Source organism: Sardina pilchardus, chromosome 19 (assembly GCF_963854185.1).
Source record: "Sardina pilchardus chromosome 19, fSarPil1.1, whole genome shotgun sequence".
NCBI lineage: Eukaryota > Metazoa > Chordata > Actinopteri > Clupeiformes > Clupeidae > Sardina > Sardina pilchardus.
The window spans coordinates 8,706,976-8,726,884 of record NC_085012.1 but is presented as its reverse complement, the minus strand read 5'-3'; the positions used below and the strand labels follow the sequence as shown (position 1 = coordinate 8,726,884).

General features: G+C 44.6%; 2 protein-coding genes across 5 annotated transcripts in view; one reads left to right on the top strand and one right to left on the bottom strand.

The window, feature by feature from the left end:
* Positions 1-198: 198 nt before the first annotated feature.
* On the bottom strand, positions 199-11,333 carry dync2i1 (dynein 2 intermediate chain 1). 2 transcript variants are annotated; one of them, XM_062521669.1, is made up of 23 exons: positions 11,222-11,333; positions 10,636-10,689; positions 9,840-10,539; positions 9,672-9,733; positions 9,247-9,465; positions 8,982-9,053; positions 8,613-8,678; positions 7,829-8,027; positions 7,421-7,523; positions 6,954-7,083; positions 6,571-6,682; positions 6,058-6,152; positions 5,634-5,763; positions 4,548-4,720; positions 3,856-4,018; positions 2,946-3,059; positions 2,784-2,845; positions 2,616-2,667; positions 2,431-2,494; positions 2,181-2,280; positions 1,607-1,738; positions 1,220-1,443; positions 199-921 (listed from the first exon to the last, which is right to left on the bottom strand). In XM_062521669.1, exons 1-23 carry the CDS (start codon positions 11,225-11,227, stop codon positions 750-752), a joined length of 3,204 nt encoding a protein of 1,067 aa, XP_062377653.1. In that variant the 5' UTR covers positions 11,228-11,333; the 3' UTR covers positions 199-749. The 2 variants fall into 2 exon arrangements, with proteins under 2 accessions (XP_062377653.1, XP_062377654.1); XM_062521670.1 differs by having other exon boundaries at positions 9,678-9,733.
* A 776-nt stretch (positions 11,334-12,109) lies between these two features.
* Positions 12,110-19,909, top strand: part of esyt2b (extended synaptotagmin-like protein 2b) — a 39,094-nt gene continuing 31,294 nt past the window's right edge. For all 3 annotated transcript variants that reach the window (XM_062521478.1, XM_062521477.1, XM_062521476.1), the window contains exons 1-2: positions 12,110-12,995; positions 19,006-19,047. In XM_062521478.1, coding sequence (XP_062377462.1) covers positions 12,594-12,995; positions 19,006-19,047 — 444 coding nt within the window. In that variant the 5' untranslated portion in view covers positions 12,110-12,593. The remainder of the gene's footprint in view (positions 12,996-19,005; positions 19,048-19,909) is intronic.

The window sequence follows — 19,909 nt, the reverse complement described above, 5'->3', positions numbered from 1 at the left end:
TGTCTTTGACAACAGCTCCTCTAGCATGCTGATAACCTTTTATTAGTCCGCCGCCGCTTGGAATTCGTTGCTAGGATACTTGTCGCTTAGAAAAGGCAGTCCGGGGAGATATTTGCTCCCAGTGAAGTCTTTTCTTTTTATGCAACATTAAAAAGCCAAAATAATAAACCGTAATTATCCAATAAGAGCAGTCCTTGATTGTGGTATAATATATAATTGGACAAAATATAATATACACAGACAGTCTTTATTGCAAAGACATTTTTGGAAATGTTGTGGACCCAATATAATCAGCAGGCTACAACCAGTAACAAATTACAAGAGATTAAGAAAGGAAAGAAAAACAAAGACAATGAATGGAATGAAAACAATTCTTCCCTGAGGTGAATTGAACTTATATTCTTTCTTTTTTATATTTCCTATTAACTACACTGTTGCTTGGTCATAAAAATATCCAAATATGAAATGCTAATTACTCTGTTGACTCTGGATGATTTCCATACATTTGTATGGCAAGTGCAAAAGTAATATACCACTGTGGCACATCATCACCAATGTGATCTCAAACGCAATAAATACAATTCTGTACTAAATAAATAAGCCATGATATGGTTCTGCACAGCTCTCTGTTTACAAAAATAAGTAGAGCACAAAGATGCTCCTTGACCTCCTTGTGCCAAACTGTTTTACAATTGAAGATCATTGTGCAGTCACTCTGTAGGCCAGACTGGTGAGCTCAGGCACTCAGGTTAGAAAGCATCTTGAAGGAGTCTGTCCAGCTTCTTGCTGTCAGCAGGGGTAGGCACAGTGAACTGCTTCCTGAAATAATGAATTTCAATCCTCCCAGAATGCTTTGCCAGCGCGATGCCAGAGTATGTGTTCTGCTTTGCAGGGTCTCCAAACACAGCCATGGTGGTCACCCTGATCGAAGAGATGAGAGATGAGCAACAAAACCAACGCAAATCCAGCTTGAAATATTGCATTAAACGTCTTCCTTCTTTAGCAGGTAATAAACATTTCAATGTCTCAATTCAATATGTCATCTAAACCAGTGCTTCCCAAATTTTTTTTCTTTAAAAATGACAGACCATCATGACCCAATTCACTTCAGATATAAAATGCAACCACCAATGCTGCTAAACTATATGAGGTAAGACTACATTCCTCTTTGTTGCAAACCACACATATTTGATCACCAGCGCAGCAGGCCTGCACTGACCTGTCCACATCAACCCTCTCAGTGAGGACAGGCCTCTGATCGTCCTCCACCAGATCCCAGATGTGCAGACAGGAGGCGGCGTCCAGCACACAGAAAACAGCAGGCCGGGTCAGAGCCCACTGGACCGAGACCACCTCATCCCCACCAGTGCTGCCGGTCCACTCCAACAAGGGCTGCTCGCTCTGGACTGAGTGTAACCGCACACTGCCATCATCACAGCCCACCTACAGCACGAACACATTTTAACCACAAAAAGAAAAACACAACACACATTGTATGCAATCTTTGTTTAATTAAAGTAACGCCAAATGCACACACCCACATGCATGTTCACACAACAGCATACTCAAAGATGCAAACAGCATTTAAAAATACTGCCAGACTCACCAGGAAGTGGGGCTGTCCGCTGGGGCAGAACTCCAGAGATCTGACCTGCACGGGCCTAAAGCCAGCCACCAGGGGGCTGTAGAACTTAGGAGGGGCCTTCAGGCCATGCCTGGTCCCGTGGTTCACTACACCCTGTTAGGCAGACACAGAGGAACATTCGACACCTCACGTTTCACATCAGCAGAACAAACAGGACCTTGTGCTTGTGCATAATATCACACCATAATTTCCCTTCGGAGATGGATAAAGTAACCTACCTACCTACCTATCTATCTATCTATCTATCTATCTATCTATCTATCTATCTATCTATCTATCTATCTATCTATCTATCTATCTATCTGTCTATCTATCTATCTATCTGTGCATAATATCACATCATAATTTCCCTTTGGAGATGGATAAAGTAAGTAACCTATCTACCTACCTACCTACCTACCTACCTACCTACCTACCTACCTACCTATCTATCTATCTATCTATCTATGCTTCACAAACAATGCTTTAGTTTGTTATCATTCTCAGTTTTTCTTTACCTAATCTCACCAACAGAAAAAAGCGGGGTGACACTGACCATGTTTGTGCCGATGAAGTAGTGGCTGGGGTCAGAGGGGAGGAATTTCAGCAGCAGGGCCTGGAGTGGTCCTGGATGGCCAATATCATGAGGGGAGGACCTGCAACAGACAGAGAGCAATGCTGAGGATTGCATGTGTGTGTGTGTGTGTGTGTGTGTGTGGGTGTTCATGTGTGTGTGTGTGTGCTTACAGACACATACACACACTAATAACGGTAAATACAAGGCAATTCATACATGTGCACCTTACCCTGAGTCACAAGTCTGCAGAGAGGAGCTGTGGAGCAGTTTCACCTTCCCGCCAGGCCTCAACCCTGCGAGAGATCAGCCAGGAGAGAAGAACAGCACAATGAGGAAAGGTACACCTACACCTCCCCTCACCCCTCACCCAACATCTGTACACTCAACGGACAGGTAGCATGCAAGAGGGCTCACCCAGATCAGTCTGTGATCCAGCATCACTGGATTTGGGAAGCTCCACAACAACCTGATGGCAAGACACACAGTTGGGTTTGTTAAGGCAACACACTAAGACCAAGACAACGTGGGCCTAAAACTGCACTGAATGTTCCTTTTTGGTCAGAATCAGGGAGCAGAACTTACCCAGAGATTAAGCACTCCTTTTTCATCAAGAGAGGCTAACTGGAAGGACAATCCCAACGATTCTGGATAAAGAAATTTAAAGATTTCACATATTAACACACAACCCAGTATATCTATGCCACTGTTGAGTTTTTGTTATTGTGGTTTGGCAGACTGTGTCACCTTCTTGGTTTGCCAGTAGGGGGAGCTCTGGTCTGAGTCCCTCGGACACAGGAACGCTGACGGGCTCGACTGACTGCACAGTAGACAGGTGACCAGATCCAGAGAGCACAGCATCTACGGGAAGAAGAGCTGAGTCAGATGACATCTCAGCCAGATACACAATCAACCACTATGCTCATCATGACTCAGAACAATCACTGTTATGACCATGAGATAAGGCCAGTATTTAACAGGAGTTTGATTCATGGGCACCTTTTTTCAAGCATCATATTTTTCTCGCATCACATTTCAGGCCTGAAGTTAAAAAAAGAAAGAATAGAATATATACTTTTTTGATCCCGTGAGGGAAATTCAGTTCTCTGCATTTAACCCAATTTAACCGAATTAGTGAACACACAGCAAACAGTGAACACACAGTGAGGTGAATCACACAACCCAGAGCAGTGAGCTGCCTGCCCAACCAGCGGCGCTCGGGGAGCAGTGAGGGGTTAGGTGCCTTGCTCAAGGGCACTTCAGCCATGGTGGACTGGTCGGGGATCGAACCGGCAACCCTCCGGTTACAAGCCCGGTGCGCTAACCAGTACACCACGGCTGCCCCACAAGTTGACACTCTATTCTCACAAAGATATCTTGCAATAGGTTCTGAAAAATGTGTAATCATGTTCACATCTGTAAACAGGCAACATTGCAATTACACTGCTCACAAAACGTTAGGGATATCTGGCTTTCGGGTGAAATGTATGGAAAATTTAATAAGTTCAAGCTACAGTGGTATTATACAGTATCATGAAAGTAGGGCATTTAAGTAGAAGCATGCAATGGTGATTTTCTCTTCTCAAACAAATTTCACCCTAATTTCACTACTTTTTGCAAGTAGTGTAAGTTATTGAGTGCAGTCCTTGGGACTGACCAGTGGAGAAGGTGGGGTAGCGCAGCGTCCAGTCGCTCTCTCCTATGGTCAGGCTGTAGTGGCTGCTGGAGGGCTCCCGCAGGTCCCACAGCACCACTGACCCCACAGTGGTCCCAGCAAACACCAGCATGGCCTTCCCTGGACTGAAGCAGCAGCAGCACACCTGCCCGAATGGACAACAGGTGAGAGCACAACACAAAAAGTCAGAATCGTAACTAAGCAGTGATAGATGATGGGGAAAAAGCACACAAGATGATGAGGGGGGGGGGGGAAAGCAGACAAGATGATAGGGTGTGTGCTGTTCAAGGTCAAGGTGAAGGTCAAGGTTAGATTTATTGCTGTTCAGGCTTCTAAAACGTTCCTTGATCATGATTGGCTTGAATCCACTTGTGCGTCATGCCTAACAACGCCCCTTAGCTGTTCTAAAACCAGTGTAAACTACGGCCTCTCGGGGCTTATTGCTTAATTATACATTTGTGTGAAGAAGAGACGGGGAGATGTGCAATTAGAGACAGAATACTATTAGGTGTCGCCACCAACGTCATAAATTTGACATCATAAAGAGGGTTTTCCGAATGTGCGCCCACTTTATGACGTCAGCTGGCGACACCTAATTAACTGTAAAACATAAAAAAATCTATCTATGATGAACTTGTCTTGTCTAAGCGTCTGGCAGGGGTGTGTGGAAGCACCTCTGACTCGTAGACCAGGATCTTCTGAGGTCTGGACGGCTCCCAGATGTTCCACACGCAGATGACGCTCTGGGAGTCCAAGCGTATGGCACTGGGCAAGCTGGACGGGGCGTGGACAGAGAGCAGGGTCTGCCGCTGTGCATCGGAGAAGTGGAGGTGGCTGACCTGTCGACCTGCACACACACACATACACATACACACACACACACACACATACAGGCACAAGCACAGACACACAGACACACACACACACACACACACACACACACACACACACACACACACACACACACACACACACATATACAGGCACAAGCACACACACACACATATACAGTACACACATACATACACACACACACACACACATATATACAACACACACACACATATACAGTACACACACACACACACACACACACACACACACACACACACACACACAAACATAAAGTGTCAAAGACTGGTTCCGCCCTCTAGCCACAAACAGACTGTGACAGACCACAGTCCCTGACAAGTCAGTGCCATTTTCTGATCAAAGTTTCCACTGGGCTCCCTCTGTCAACAGATGAGATAGATTACTCCTCAGGTAGTCGCTACTGTCCAGCATAAGAGCACTCAAGCTCTTGATTTATCACCTGGGAGTGCAGAAAGACAAACACACTCATGTACCCACCCCCACACACACTCACACACACACACACACACCCACAACCCCACAACACGTTTGAGAAAGGGCATGCTGACAGAGCGCAATCTCCTTTCGTTTGATCTGTCACTGATAAATGAGGCTTGTGACGCAAATCACTGTCTGAGACGAATACGCAAAGGTGTGTTCATGCAAGCATACACACACACACACACACACACACACACACACACACACACACACACACACACAGACGACCACAATCTTTCTATTCACCATCTGGATGCACTCATGTGGAACAGCAACTGTTCTGCAGGTAAACCTAATGAGTGCCATCAGCAGGCTTATTGTTTGGGTAGAGGAGCCACACGGCCACACTTTAACTCAGAATAGAATTTCCTCCCCGCATGCCGCCGAATCACGAGCAGCCAGCGTACCGTGCAAGAAGGACAGCCTGGTGTTAAGCTGCAGGCAGCCGTCGCTGAAGGACAGCGAGTCGGACTGGGACTTGAGCCTGGTCAGCGCGTGTTTCTGGGCCCGGTCCTCCTCCAGAAGCACGGACATCACCTGACAGGGACACACAGTCTCTCCGTTAAACATAGTCTCCAGGATCAGGATGGGAACATGACTTGGCAGTGAAGAACACATCTCATGGTTAGATCTGAACTGCTGTTTAATTACACCCCCCCCCCCCTTCAAGATTGGATATCCACCTCTAAATGGCACTGAATTATAAACACTTACCCATCTTGGATTCGCTCAAAACAAATGTGCTTTGATGACTAATAGTGTTTTATGGAGCAGACTAAAATAGACTCGTTGAGAGCTGTGTAATGCTGCCAAAGAGGCTTTCCTCTGCACCTGTGCCGCAGAGCGCAGGAAGGACACCAGGCGCCGAGAGTCGAAATTCGTCCTGAGGGCGGTGTCACCCACGGCATTCTGGGACTGGTCCGGTCCTGTGCCAGCAACAGAAGCAAAGGGAACAGACAAAAAGGGCAAAGGTCAACAGGCCGTTGACCCCGATGGGGGTTGAGAAGACAGTTGACGAGCCACTTCTCAGATGGGAGTAAAGAAAAAAGCTACATTTGAAAAACAAGAAAAAAGGCCACACTATGCATAAATAATCACCATTTATTCCACAGACACGTTTCGGCGTTTTGGCGTTCGGCCTTAGGCGAGGTGATTATTTATGCATAGTGCGGCCTTTTTTCCTGTATTTCAAATTGTACTGTAGCTTATAATTTGGTCAGCACTCAGCAATAATATAACTCTTGAGTGAAGCCTGCTCCTACCCTTATGAACAGTTAAGAAAAAAGGCAAATGTAATGTAATGTAAGAAAAGACGGTTGAGTTCAGAGCTGCCGTCCACTCTACCTCCACATGATATGCTGGTTTCAGCCGGATGCTGCGTCCACTTGTCGCTCGTGTCCGTCTCTTCAGTCTGCACCTCTCTGTCTGCGTTGTCTTCATTGCACTGGACATAAGCCTGAAAAATGACATTGTTAATCCATCATAGTTGACAAAGAATTACGTTCATACTGTTGATACATAAAAATGTTATCTCTTACTCTTTGACATAATGTTGACTGACTGACTGACTGACTAACACACACACACACACACACACACACACACACACACACACACACACACACACACACACACACACACACACACACACACACACACACACACACACACACACACACACACACACACACACACACACACACACACACACACACACACACACACACCTGTCTGGTGTTTGTGGTCCCAAAGCTTTTGATGTACATGTCATACTCGTTGACAGGCGGCAGGTCAAGGAGGGAGAAGGTGATGGAAAAGTCCAGATCAATCAGCCGCAGCAGCTCTGCACTGCGCTTCCTATCAGGCATATCAGAGGCCACAACTCAGCTCACACTCAGCTAGACATGACAGGACCCTTCAATTAATCGGTCAGAGGATGGCAACTTTATGACTATATGAGTTAGAGGTTGACGCTGACACATTCTAAATGTAATTCTTAGGAAAAAAAAATACACTTTCATTATACTATGCAAATACACTTCCACTACTATGCAAACTAGGAAAGAGTCTTCACATCTGAAAATGCATACCGGTATGCAGACAAAGTGAAGATACATGAATTAATGAAATGAATGAATGAATTAATTAATTAAAAAATGATTGAACATAGTTCCATTTTGTTTTGGACACCTACTTCTGTCTGCTAGACACCTTCTTGCTGACCTCCCGGCGCTTTGCCGAGACAAAATCTATGACTCCTCTTTGCGGACGACTTTGTCTTGTCTGAGAATCAGTGGCTGAGGTTAAATGCAGGGAGAGAAATGAATGTTGTTGCAGATCAATAGACAATGGCAAACAGGAGGCACTCAGAAAAGTGTTCTTCCATCATTTCAACCAGCTTTTTCTTGAAGTTAGACTTCAGGTATCATAGTTGAAATATGCTTTACAATGCCACCACACATTTCAGGCATACAGTACAATACAATAGCATAACATCAAATAGTTCTCTCAGCATAATGATTACATTTGATGCATTTCAAAATACAGATGTTTCACAGCTTTTTAATGTTTTATTCAATGTATAGTCTGTGTATAGGGCTACCTGTCCTGGATGTCAAGCTCTCCTCCGTGGTGGGCCGTGAATGGGAGGATCCCACTCTCTCATTCTCCTCATCCATGGCCCTCTGGATGGCTCTGATCTCCTCTCTCTTCTCTGGGCTAATCTCTTCTTCAGCCTTTTCTTTTTCCTCTTCAGAGCCACACTCGTCTTCATCAGCATCCTCAAAATCCTCCTCGTAGTCCTAAAGAACAGTTTGATTCATTAGTACAGGCAAAGTAATGCTTTGAGTAGTTAACTTTGATATGTAGACTAGATGGAGTATTTCTAGAGATATACAAACCAATATAGAATGTATAACCAATTCAGTTTTTACTAGGATGGCTGTATGGTAATTAAATGGGAGTTTGTCATCCAGCCAGATACCAAGATATTTGTATTCTATATACCGTGTATCAGGGATGCACAATATTGGATTTCTGCCAATGTTCAATATGCCAATACGGATACATACACAATTTTTAAGGATCTCTCCTTCACTAGAATTAACCTATTACTCGTATGTTTGCATATATCATGGTGTGTACAGTAAGTAGAGAGAACTAGAGGGACAAATCATGCCAAATGTAAATAAATCACTTACCATTTTCTTGGTGTTAAATAATCCATTTAGCATGCAAAAATAACGCAAAAGCATTATTTGCAAAAGCATGCAAAACAAATATTGTTGCAAACAAATATAATTAACTGGTTAAACAATGGAGAAAATAAAATAAAATAAAATGTCAAGTCCGATCCAGTCTGATTTTTTTTTCTCTTTTTTCCATACCTCAAAATCCTCCTCATAATCCACCTCCTCATTGTCCTCACCCGATGTTTTTTCTTCATTTTCAACCTTACGTGAAAAACAGAAAATCATGTGTGCACTCATTCTCAATAATTCTATGGAAAAACATATCAGATGCACAAGCCACTATGAAAAGGAGGACAATTAGAGAGCTTCTAGAAAAAAGACCCCATGCAACGAGTGAACGCCAACCTCGCCAAGTCATTTTACAATACAGCAGAGCCGCAAACAACAACCTGGGGTGATAACATGCTCCCCCATACCAATACAATGGGAATAGAAAGAGGCAGACCAGACAAAAAGCCATCAGCTAGTAGCAGAATGAACGGTATTCTAAAATATCATTCTTACAGGTATTTCGGGGTCACTTAAGTCCCCCTGATTAGATCTCCAGGATGTCTGAGACCTCCCCACCATTTCATCCTATTACATCATGGAACACAGAGGAACACTAAATGAGGGCGAGTACTAGAGATACCAATTAGACTAGGAGACGTTTCATAATACTACACACAAACCTCACACATATGAATAATACTACATTTATTACACTCAATTATTTACTCGTAAACATATTCACCCACTGTTCACACACAACACACAACATTGCTTGTACCTCCTTATCTCCTCTGTGGTCTCGGTGCTTATGACCAGATGCTGTGTTTTGGATTTCCCTCTTCATCCGATCTGATTCTTCCGTGTGTCTCTTCTCCCGATCCCGGTCTCGTTCCTTCTTCTCTCTTTCTCGATCCCGGTCACCATGGATACGACCCTCAGAACCCTTCTGTTCGCGGTGGCGTCGCTCCCGCTCTGAATCCCGCATCTCACCTCCACCCTGACCGACCAATCATATATCAGAACTCCATGATTATTAATTATTAGTAAAATCCAGCATCTGAAGAAAGTTGACTTACTGTGTACTGACATTACTGAATGTTGCATAAACAATGGCTTTGCAATCATTCAGACAGGGAATCTCTCCTCTGAAGTTATGAAGTGAACTACAAGTGTTATGAGGTGCAGAGCAGGAAGTGAGGTCACCCTTACGTGCAGGTCTCGGTCGCGTCTTCTTCTCTCTTCCTCCTCTTTCTCTCTTCTGTGTTCTGGAAATACAGCATTGACCTGACCTCAATATTGAACAATCCTAAAAGTTCTTTAAACTTCTAAAAACTATATCAAACATCTCATTTTATTTTCATATCAACTCACCCCGGCTTTCTCTGTATCCAGAGTGTTCTCTGTCGCCATGCCGTTCTCTTCTTTCTCTGTCTCTGTTTTTGTCCTTGCCCTCTCTGTGGTGCTCAGTCTCTTTTGTGTAGTCCCTTGACCGGTGTCTCTCTCTCCTGTCTCGCTCTCTTTCAGTCTCTCCATCCTGTAATCTCATTTTAGCAACATCTCTTGCCATGTCTCTGTCCTCATCTTTCCTTCTGTCTCTGTCACTCCTTCGCTCCCTCTCTTTCTCTGCTCTTCTTCTTTCCCTCTCCCTCTCTTTTTCTCTTTCTGACATTGTTTCCTTAGATCTCTCTCGCTCCCGTTCTTTTTCTCTATTCTCCTTCTCTGCTCGGTCATATCTTCTATCTTTACTTCCTCTCTCCCCATCTCTGTACCTGTCAGTGTCCGCCCCTCTGTCTTTCTCTCTATCCTTTCGCCGGTCTCGTTCTCTTTCATTTCTCTCATCCATCTTCTCTCTGGAATCTTCTCTTCTTCTATCCAGATCCCTGTCCCTCTCTGGCTCTCTATGCTTTGTTCGTTCTTTTTGTTCTCTCTCCTTCAGTTTCTCTCCATCTCTTCTCTCTTCCCGGTCACGGTCTCGATGTCGACGGTCCAGAGATGCTCCACTCCTGTGTCTCCTTTCATCCTCACTGCGGCGCATTTTCTCCCCTCTCCTGATGCTGTCTTCCTCGTATCCCTAATATTGACAATTAGTGCGGTTTTATTGATAATATCACCAAACACACAAGTAATATAAGTCAACAAATCCAGTCCACTCCACAGCTCACATTACCCTAATGTGTTTCTTCAGTTCATCTGTTTTCCAAGTGTCTTCTTTTGTGAGTTTCTATACAAAAACAGTAATTTACACACGTTAGGGTATCCACAAGCCTTACTGTGTAGTGAGTAGAGTCCTCTTAACAGAAAGGACTATTCTATAAACATGTTGCTACTGTACATATGTGGCATCCGTCACACTACAATATATCTAGAAGATGATGCTTTACAACCGACTAACTCAAACCTAACAAATATAACTTGAAGTTATTCCAACTGCATATGATAATACTTAATGATAGTTGAAGCATAGTATACAGAGAGAACCCCAAACTTACCTTCGTAGCGACATTAGCCAACTTGCATGAAAACGTAACAACTTGACGGTTTAAGTAACTTTTTACTCACATTGATTAGCTGGGAAGGTAGTTGAGAGCATATCACTTCTTAAAAGTAGCAATGAAAGCTAGCTAACGTTACAGTGATAAGCTATCATAGCGATAGCAACATGAAATTGGCTAACTCATAATGTTTAATCTACACAACTATGTTATGGGCAAACGGCTACATTTCTTAAGCAGAATATGTAAAACAGCATTTACCTTCATGATACATACTGAGTTTAATCGAATCACACAGTCAAAATGCCTTGTTCTACTGCAAGAGATTTGTGTTTTCACTATTCACCGCCATGACACCATGGCAGACTGCGTCGTTATCATGGCAACAAGACACAAGCGCTAGATTTTCTTCTTCTAGTGGATAGGCTGAGGAGTGCAAAGATGCATTGCTGCCATCCAACGGTTTGAAGTGGTAGTGATAGAGGCAGAGCTGGCCTAGCTTCAGAAGTTGAAACCAGAGAGGGTTAAAGCGGTTCTTTGTTGTAACTAGTCCCTAGACATTCTCTGAACTAGTCTAATAGTGGCATACTAATTATTATTTTCATCAACAACAAACACAGGTGACTTCCCCCCCTATTTTTCCCATTCTTGACACACACACACACACACACACACACACACACACACACACACACACACACACACACACACACACAGCTGTCATACCCAGCAGAGGCTGCACGTGGAGCTTATGCCAAACAAGTTCAAGAGTTATTACTTTATTTGTCAGTAGCCTAAGCTAATTGGTTCCTGCTTTACACAGACACAAATCTAACTCACAGCAAAGATTGGAAGTATCCAGAACACGAGGCACGTTCAGCATTTCTCACTCCTTTACAAAAAATATAAACCCAAATTTTCCCATGGGACCAAATATAATGCTCTCTTGTGTAATAAATGCGTTCTTGTGACATTTTGCACTTACAACCTGCTGCCACTGGATGGCGATTTCGCGCTGGTCTCGGCCTGTATGTTGTGTGTGTATGAGTGTGCATGGTGGACGAATGATTTCACCCTGGACACAGGAACGTGCAGAGGGAGAGCGCGTGTCCCAAATCAACGCGGATGTGTCGATAGTTAAAAGGGTCTCGCGCAGCTAGAGAAGGACTGAAGGTGACGCGATGGACTGGTAAAGCGTTTGAGACGAACGGAATTATTGGTGTCAACGAATGACATATGAAGAAGTCCAAAACGACAATTGTCAATAGAAAGATTATGCATTGTATTCAAAGCGGAGAAGATTAAATAGCCGATGTTCTCCTCAAAATGGAACGGGGCGTAAGAGACTTAACCTGAGATAGCACCAAATATGGGGACACCAACTTTCGGGATTTGGAGATGAGGATCGTTAGAGCTTGATTTTTCTCATAAATGTGGGTTTGTGTATTGCTGTGTTTACAATAGCATGGCAAGGCGAACTAGTGTAACGTTATGTCCACGTCGTATTGGCTAAACTACACTCAGTGACAGTTTGAGCATCCCCATTAAATCGCTGTCAAACTTAAAGGGAATTTTTAACTCAACTGGATTCACGGCTCCCAAGACGAAGGACGCTCATCCTCCTCGGCTTGACATGACAGAAGAGAACATGACGGCAGTACGAGGAGCGCACTCACACTCGGCAGGTACCGCAGGGCCAAAAGACAGCGGGCAAAGCGTACCGGACAGCCCCGCACACACCAAGCCAAACCCCGCTCCCCCGGCGGACTACAACAACGAGCCTCCATCCTCAACGAATGACTTGGTTAGCACATGGAGACAGTTCGCGAAAACTTTTATGTTAATTTTCCCAATATACGTCCTGGGGTATTTCGAGTTTAGTTTCAGTTGGCTTTTAATTGGACTGGCTGTATTTTTCTTCTGGAGGAGGAACGCGGGAAGCAAAAACTCGAGGCTGAGCAGAGCGTTGGCATTCTTTGACCAAGAGGAGAGAACTTTCAAGCAGAGCCCCGTGTCATCAGAGCTTCCGTCATGGGTGAGAAATTGGCTAGGCCTGACAATGTCAGAGTTCACTAGGGTTTTAGCCAACGCGTGTGCAATTTAATTTTGGGTTGAATTCTAGGTCAATACTGTAGCCTATGGTAGACTATTATTGTAATGGCGTTCCATTTAGTTAAAGTACAGTATTTTAAAATATGGATGAGTAGGCTTACATTTGGCTATTATCATGAGCTATCTGATTTTACCTTTGGGCTAATTAAATTTGCATAATCTCATCAACACAGAAGAAACACTAGGCAAGATGATTAATTGTACTCCCATTGTACTTCCCATACTATTCCCATTGTTATTACGCATGTTTATCACCTCTTATCTTTATGGCTAATAATCTTAAAAGCCCGCTGATCTAAGCCAGTGGTTCTCATGCCGTGAGGCAAAGTGAGTGAGATGTGCTGTGGAGGAATTTAATGCAAATACAGACTCATGATGAAATAGGCTAGAGTGCTATAACACAAAAATGACACAGCTTCTTGATTAAAACACTCTATCAACATCATGTGAGCATATCACTGTGGTCTCAAAGCTGTATAGTACAGAGAAACATATGGGCATGAGAATGTTATTGTATAGATAATAATGTGTGTGACCTACTTTAAATCAGTTACCATGAGCTGATGTGCCTTGGAATTTTGGTGTGATCTTTGGTGTGCCTTGGGCCCAGAAAGGTTGAGAACCTCTGAACTAAGCAGTACAGAATAGATAGGAGATGAGTGCTGTAGCCAAAATCAATAGATAAACAGTTTGAAGTCCTCCACTGATGTTTAACGCGGCTGTCATCAGAAGTGACACAAGGCTATAAGCTAATTTCCAAAACAATGATAACCTCTATAGAATTAAAGTACTGGTTATGTATGGTAGGCTGTCCAATGCTTAAGCATGCATACAGTAAAGGCAAGGTGTGTCCAAAAAAGTCCCCATGGGAAAGAGGTAGGCTATTGTAAAAAATCAAATGCTGGAGGCAGTTAATTAAGTAGAACACTGTGCATCATCTGCTGGTCTACTGCAACACCACCATGCTGCAGAATCACTTCCCATGATGGAGATTTGCCATGACAACATGATGGCAAATGGTGTGTTGTTTGTTGCTGTCCTTTTTCATTGGTAAGCACTGACACATGCCTCCAAGAACTTTGCTGATTTGCTCTCCAGTTCTCATTCTCTATTCTTATCTCAGATGCCGGCCATCTACTTTACATACTGTTGTGCTTCATATAGACATGATGCGAAAAACAGGACTTTTGTTGTGGTAGGTGTTAAGAGAAGAGGGTGATGACGAGAGGACCAAATGGACCCAGTCAGTGTGTTGTCAGCTTGAATCTTGCGTGGGATTTCCATTGGATTTCCATTCATGACAGAGCAGCTTGTTGCCTCTGAAACAGAGGGAGTCAGTGAGAGAGACAGGGAGAGAAGGTGGACAGGCAGTAGGCCTATGTCTCTATGTGGGAGTAAAATATGGGCTTGAGATAAGAACCTGTCCAACAACATGGCCCCATATCTCAGCTCTCGCTAATGGAGACCTAACTAATGTGTAGGAGTTTTCCTATGTGTCTCACGTTGCTCGGTAGTGTTGATTGGACGCCTTCCATATTTTTCCCTCCTTCTGAGTATCCTAGTCCTTGTAACGTGCCAATTAGGATCTTTCATTAACCACCGAGAACATCATGTTCTGTCATCCCTATTAGTCCAGTGGGAAACGGTCAGTAAGGGCCGGGGTCCACACTCGAGAAGGTGATGAACTCGGGCCGATGTTCTCCTCAGAGATTGCTTAATTGGGTTTAGTCTGTAAATGACATTACGGGCCTCTCTGTCAGAGAACTGGCAGGCGTGACGAAGAGGGTAAATCAGACAGACTGCATTTACACATTACCAGCACCCACTGCTCCAAGACATAGATATACGGTCTGAACTCTGAAGCATGCAAGGCACCGTCTACTCACACTCTTAACTTAAAGTGATAGGTGTGTGTGTGTGTGTGTGTATTTGAGTCAACTTGTCAGTGTGACTTTCAAAAGCAAAATTTATGTTAAGTGGTGCTTGTTTGCACTATTCAGCCTATTCAAACTACTACTTCCATTCACGGAGCGGTTGTTGAGAGTGAATCGATAGCACTCAGTAGCACTATCTCGCAACATGCATAACAAAACATGTTTGTGGGTTCTGTGTGGCTAAGATAAGGGCAGTGATGGGATTCTTAAGCACAGATGTTTTTTCTGTGATTGGTTACGGGCTTTAAATCTTCACATTTTGGACCCTAGACATTTACTTCAGGTTGAACTCTTTTCAGGAATGCATCTCATAACATGGCCTGATCAGTCTGCATGGACAGGCTGTAGTCAAGTCGGATTCTGGTAGAACATCCAATTCACAGACACGCAATGCAATATCTGTATTGACTTTGCAATGAGCAGGATTTGACCCTAGAGAGAACCAACCAATTATATTTGTCGTGTTTCGAGAGAGCACAGCGTGTAGTCATCCAGTGAGTGCTATTTACTGCCAACTGGCAGGCGAACTCTGGTGGGATGTAGTGGAGTCAAGCTGAGGTGAGATCTGGAGGGAAAACACAGTGGGGGCAAGGGGAGAGAGGTGCTGCTTTGAAAATTTCATATTTTTTTTCTCGCCGCCACTCGGTTCTCCGCCGCTGTGCACTTATAAAAGAAGATGTGCTCGTTGGACCATGGATGGAGGAAAATAGTCCATTGCTGCATACTGTAGCAATGCAATACAGTGTCCTCAGAAAGCCTGCAGTCTGACACTGTGTGCTTCACCTGCTGCCTTCTACAGTCTCGCATGCACTACAGTAACACAGAGAAGATGTAAAAAAGTAAATAAACAAACTAGAAATAAATCAAATGAATAAACAACAGAGTTCAGGCATGGTGCCTAAATTCAGGCTTGAGCTCGCCAAGGAACGATGTCAAGAAAGGCTATTCTCTATTGTCTTTGAATGTACTGTATTTGATCATTTCAGGCACAGATCATTTCCTGTCTGTCAGCCCTGCATTTGCAGCTAATCCCCAGATATTTCTCAATCCTATCCATATTCAAAGTGTCAGTGTGATGTCTTACTCCTCACTGTTGTACTAAACCTCCACTCCCCTCTACCTGCAAGTCCCTCAACCTTTATTCATAGCTTATGCAGCTGGCAGTGCTAGTACTACCACATGAGATTGGGCAGATTAGAAACAGATACGTAGATGGAGAGAGAGAGAGATAGAGATTGTTATGGGGGCAGGGGGTGGGGGGTCTTAATTAGATTTTTTTCTTTTTCTGTTCCAATGTCATCACCCCAGCTGCCCGATGGCTGCGCCCCCAGCTCTAGAAGACTGTTAAAACGCTAAACTGTCTGAATCTGCCAGCAGGGTACGAGCGACCGTCGTGGCAGTTGCAGTGGGCTAGGATCTGCTGCGCTGTCATGTCGCATTCGGAGACGCCAGCTAAGGATAACTCCCGCCAGTGTGTTTGGCTTTGGAAATAAATCTAGCGTGAGTCATGAGGGCTTCTGCGTAACCTCGGCAGAACGGAGCCGAGCGGAGCGGAGCGGAATAGACTCGCCGCCGCCCGCCACTCACCGGCTCACATCGCTGCGTGTGCGGGCCAGCGGCGAGGAAGGCATATACTGTAGGAGCGTCTCAAGGCGAGGCATAAAAATAGCCCCTGCTGCCTCGTCTGGCAAACGGGCTGAGGAGATGTGTGTGTTGGCATATTGGTTTGTGAAACTAAATGGAGTATTATATCTGTGCAGTTGTTTTTTTGTTATTATTATTTTTTATTCCGTACAGGCAGCTGACATAATCCTCTGTCTGTACAAGCTCAAAAGGCACAAAAAGGATTTATGTCCTCTAGTTCAAATGCCCTGTTTTTTATTCAGCCATTCACTGTATTATTCAGGTCATCAGACAGTAATTGTACCCTAGATAGACAGAGGTCAGTCTCAAGTTGTACATTGACAGTACATCTGGGGTAGCCTAGAAATCTAGACGCACCCTAGTGGATGGTCTAGGGTCGCACTGTTAAGGCCAAGCCTGCGTTCGGCACCAAGTCAGCCTGTCCAATCAGAACGCTCTATCTGTGTACGGAGTCCTTGAGCCCGCCTTAGCTTCCGATATTGACGCCAGGGGGCTTGACCATGCGTCCTCGTTCGACGAGTTGGGTGTGAGCAACAACCATAGAGAACAACGAAAGATGGATGAGTCTAACGAAGCGCGTTCATTTGAATCGGCTTTGGAAGAGTTAGACTTGGGCTTTTCTTTGAAGGTTGAGCAGAAAGAAGCACTCAAGTCATTCCTTTTAAAGAAGGATGTATTTGCCGTTTTGCTGACCGGCTACGATTGGTCACAACTGTGCTGGCCTATTGCGTACAGAGTAGTTTGAAAGACACCGGTTCATCCCACCCACAGGGTTCAGCTCTGTGGATGGTCCGACTCCAGACTATACATTTCTGTATAGTTTGGCTTGCCAGGCTACGTCTGGGGATAAGCATAGTGAAAGACTCTAAAACTGACATTGATGAGCCGAGCGTTGCTCTTGAAAGTTGAGCCAAGTTCATCGCCTGGCTTGCTCAACGTTAGCGTTCCGCCAGCGTTGTGCCAGCGTTGTCACCGGTCCGCTGTTGAACATAGAGAACAATAAGAAACCTGCCGCTTGCCGCTGGCTAATGTGATCTCCGCCTCAGTGACAGGAGGGAGTGATTACACCATTAACATGGTGTTTGAATATTTGTAACCAATTCAAGCGCCTGTTCAAGGAAGGGCTTGATGTAGGAGGGGGGGGCTCAGAGTGCACATGGATGTGGATGACTCCTAGACGTCGGTTGGCATCGCCTTACATGTTCCTGTCTAGTTTTTTTAAGGCCTCCATTTTAACGAGTTGGCTGCAGACAGTGAACTCATGTCACAGAAATACCACAGAAAGGGTAAGGAGGCCTCACAGGGACCCAGACAGCAGCGTAGAGTAGCACAACATACTGTAGCATCCCTGTTGCTCCTTGATACGGACAGGACATCAGTGGTTATGGTTATGGTTATGGTGTGTCTGTAAGCGTTACCCAGAGGAGCGGAGCAGAGACAGCGAATCCCTGTGATCAACTGAGGGGGTGGAAATGCCGTGGTGAAAGTCCACTCTTTCTTTATTTCTTTCCCTCTTTCGTTCCTGCTCCTCTCTTCTTCGGGGCAACTCCTCTGAGGATGTGCTGTCACAGCAAAGCAGCATCAGCGTTTTCTTCCTTACTATCGGACTCAGTGCTAATGTGCCCACACACACACACACACGCACACACACAGACACACACACACACACACACACACACACACACACACACACACACACACACACACACACACACACACACACACACACACACTCAGCACGCTGGCAGTTGTAAGCATTGATCATTTTAGAGCATACATATATTGCTGTTCCACTGGAACAATAGACATCACTCATCTAGCCTAGTTTCCTCACAGAGACAAACATGCATTTATTTTCAACTTTTTTCATGCCTCCCTTTCCCAGCATCCATCGGGCCTTGATTCAATGCGTTTGTGCTTCAGGATGTTAACAGCTACAGTACATGCGCTTTTTTTTCTTTCTACAGTATACTGTATGTACACATAGGACACACCATGTGATACCCAGAGTCCCATAGTCCCATATGCAGCCTTTCTGGCTACATTAATGCTGCACCAGTCACACTCTAGTTGATATGCAGCTATGCCTTAAGGGGTTAACGTTACTGGTTCTCTATATACTGTATAATTCTGTAAGCAAACCTAGATAAAAGAGATTGTATGTAGGTGCTTCATTATTCAAGTGGTTAGATCTCTATGCTTTTTCATGTAAGCTACTGTGTATAGGGATATCCAATGGTGTTGTTCTCCTTAGTGACAGATATGTAATTGTATGATTTATGGAATCTTTTGTTCTCGACTAATTACTTTTCCTCAGCATTTGTCTTATTGACTTCTCTGCTTGTCATTTTCCAGGTTCATTTTCCGGATGTAGAAAGAGTGGAGTGGTTGAACAAGGTATGAGAGTGGGCTTCTTTTTTTGCTTCTTCTTTGCTCTATTTGCGATGTTGACCTTTAAAGCAGTCTATCAATCAGTCCTGGCACTGAAGACTTTTATTTTTCTTTCTCTGTGACACAATCTACATTTTTTGACTGTTGACTCGTCTTGGTATCTCTTCATCATTCTCTTCCTTTTCCTCTCGAGGTGTGTGTATCTCTCCCCTCATTTCTCTCTCCCTGTCTCCCCTCCCCCTCTCTCTCCCTCTTCATCTTATCCTCTCTTCCTCTCTCCTGCTCTTCCTTCCTCTCCCTGTTGCCCCCCCCCCCTCTCCTCTTTGATTTCTCGTTCACCCATTGACTGCTTTCCTCTAGCTCCCTCTCTCTCTCTCTCCTCTTTGATTCCTCGTTCTCCCATTGACTGCTTTCCTCTACCTACCTCCCTCTCTCTCTCTCTCTCTCTCTCTCTCTCTCTCCTTATCACTCCCTCCATTTCCCTTTCTTATTTACCCCCCCCCCCCCACACACACACACACACACTCACACACACTCACACTCACACACACACACACACACACTTTTCTTCATCTTGTCTGTGCTGGGCGGGGGGGATCGGGGGATAGGGTAGTCTGCAGTGGATAGGGATGTGGCACACTGCAGCAGTGTTGATCCCCCCCAGCCCTGCCCCATTTCTCCCGTAGTACTCTCCCATTCAGCCAGCAAAGCATCACTTTAGTTTTTATCTGGGCATCACACATTTCAGATGGATTTAGGTTCACTGTAAGTCAGACTCACATCATGGCGTGCCACTGTTGGGTGTTCATGAAGATATCCATGTGTTTGTATTGAGTGTCTTTCACACCAGCCGCACATCCTGAAATGG

Excerpts from the sequence above, each read along its gene's own strand:
- dync2i1 (XM_062521669.1), bottom strand. Across the intron at positions 8,028-8,612 it reads ATTATGAGGAGGATTTTGAG|GACTACGAGGAGGATTTTGA; the intron begins GTATGGAAAAAA and ends ACTGTTCTTTAG. Across the intron at positions 2,495-2,615 it reads TGGATCACAGACTGATCTGG|GGTTGAGGCCTGGCGGGAAG; the intron begins GTGAGCCCTCTT and ends GATCTCTCGCAG.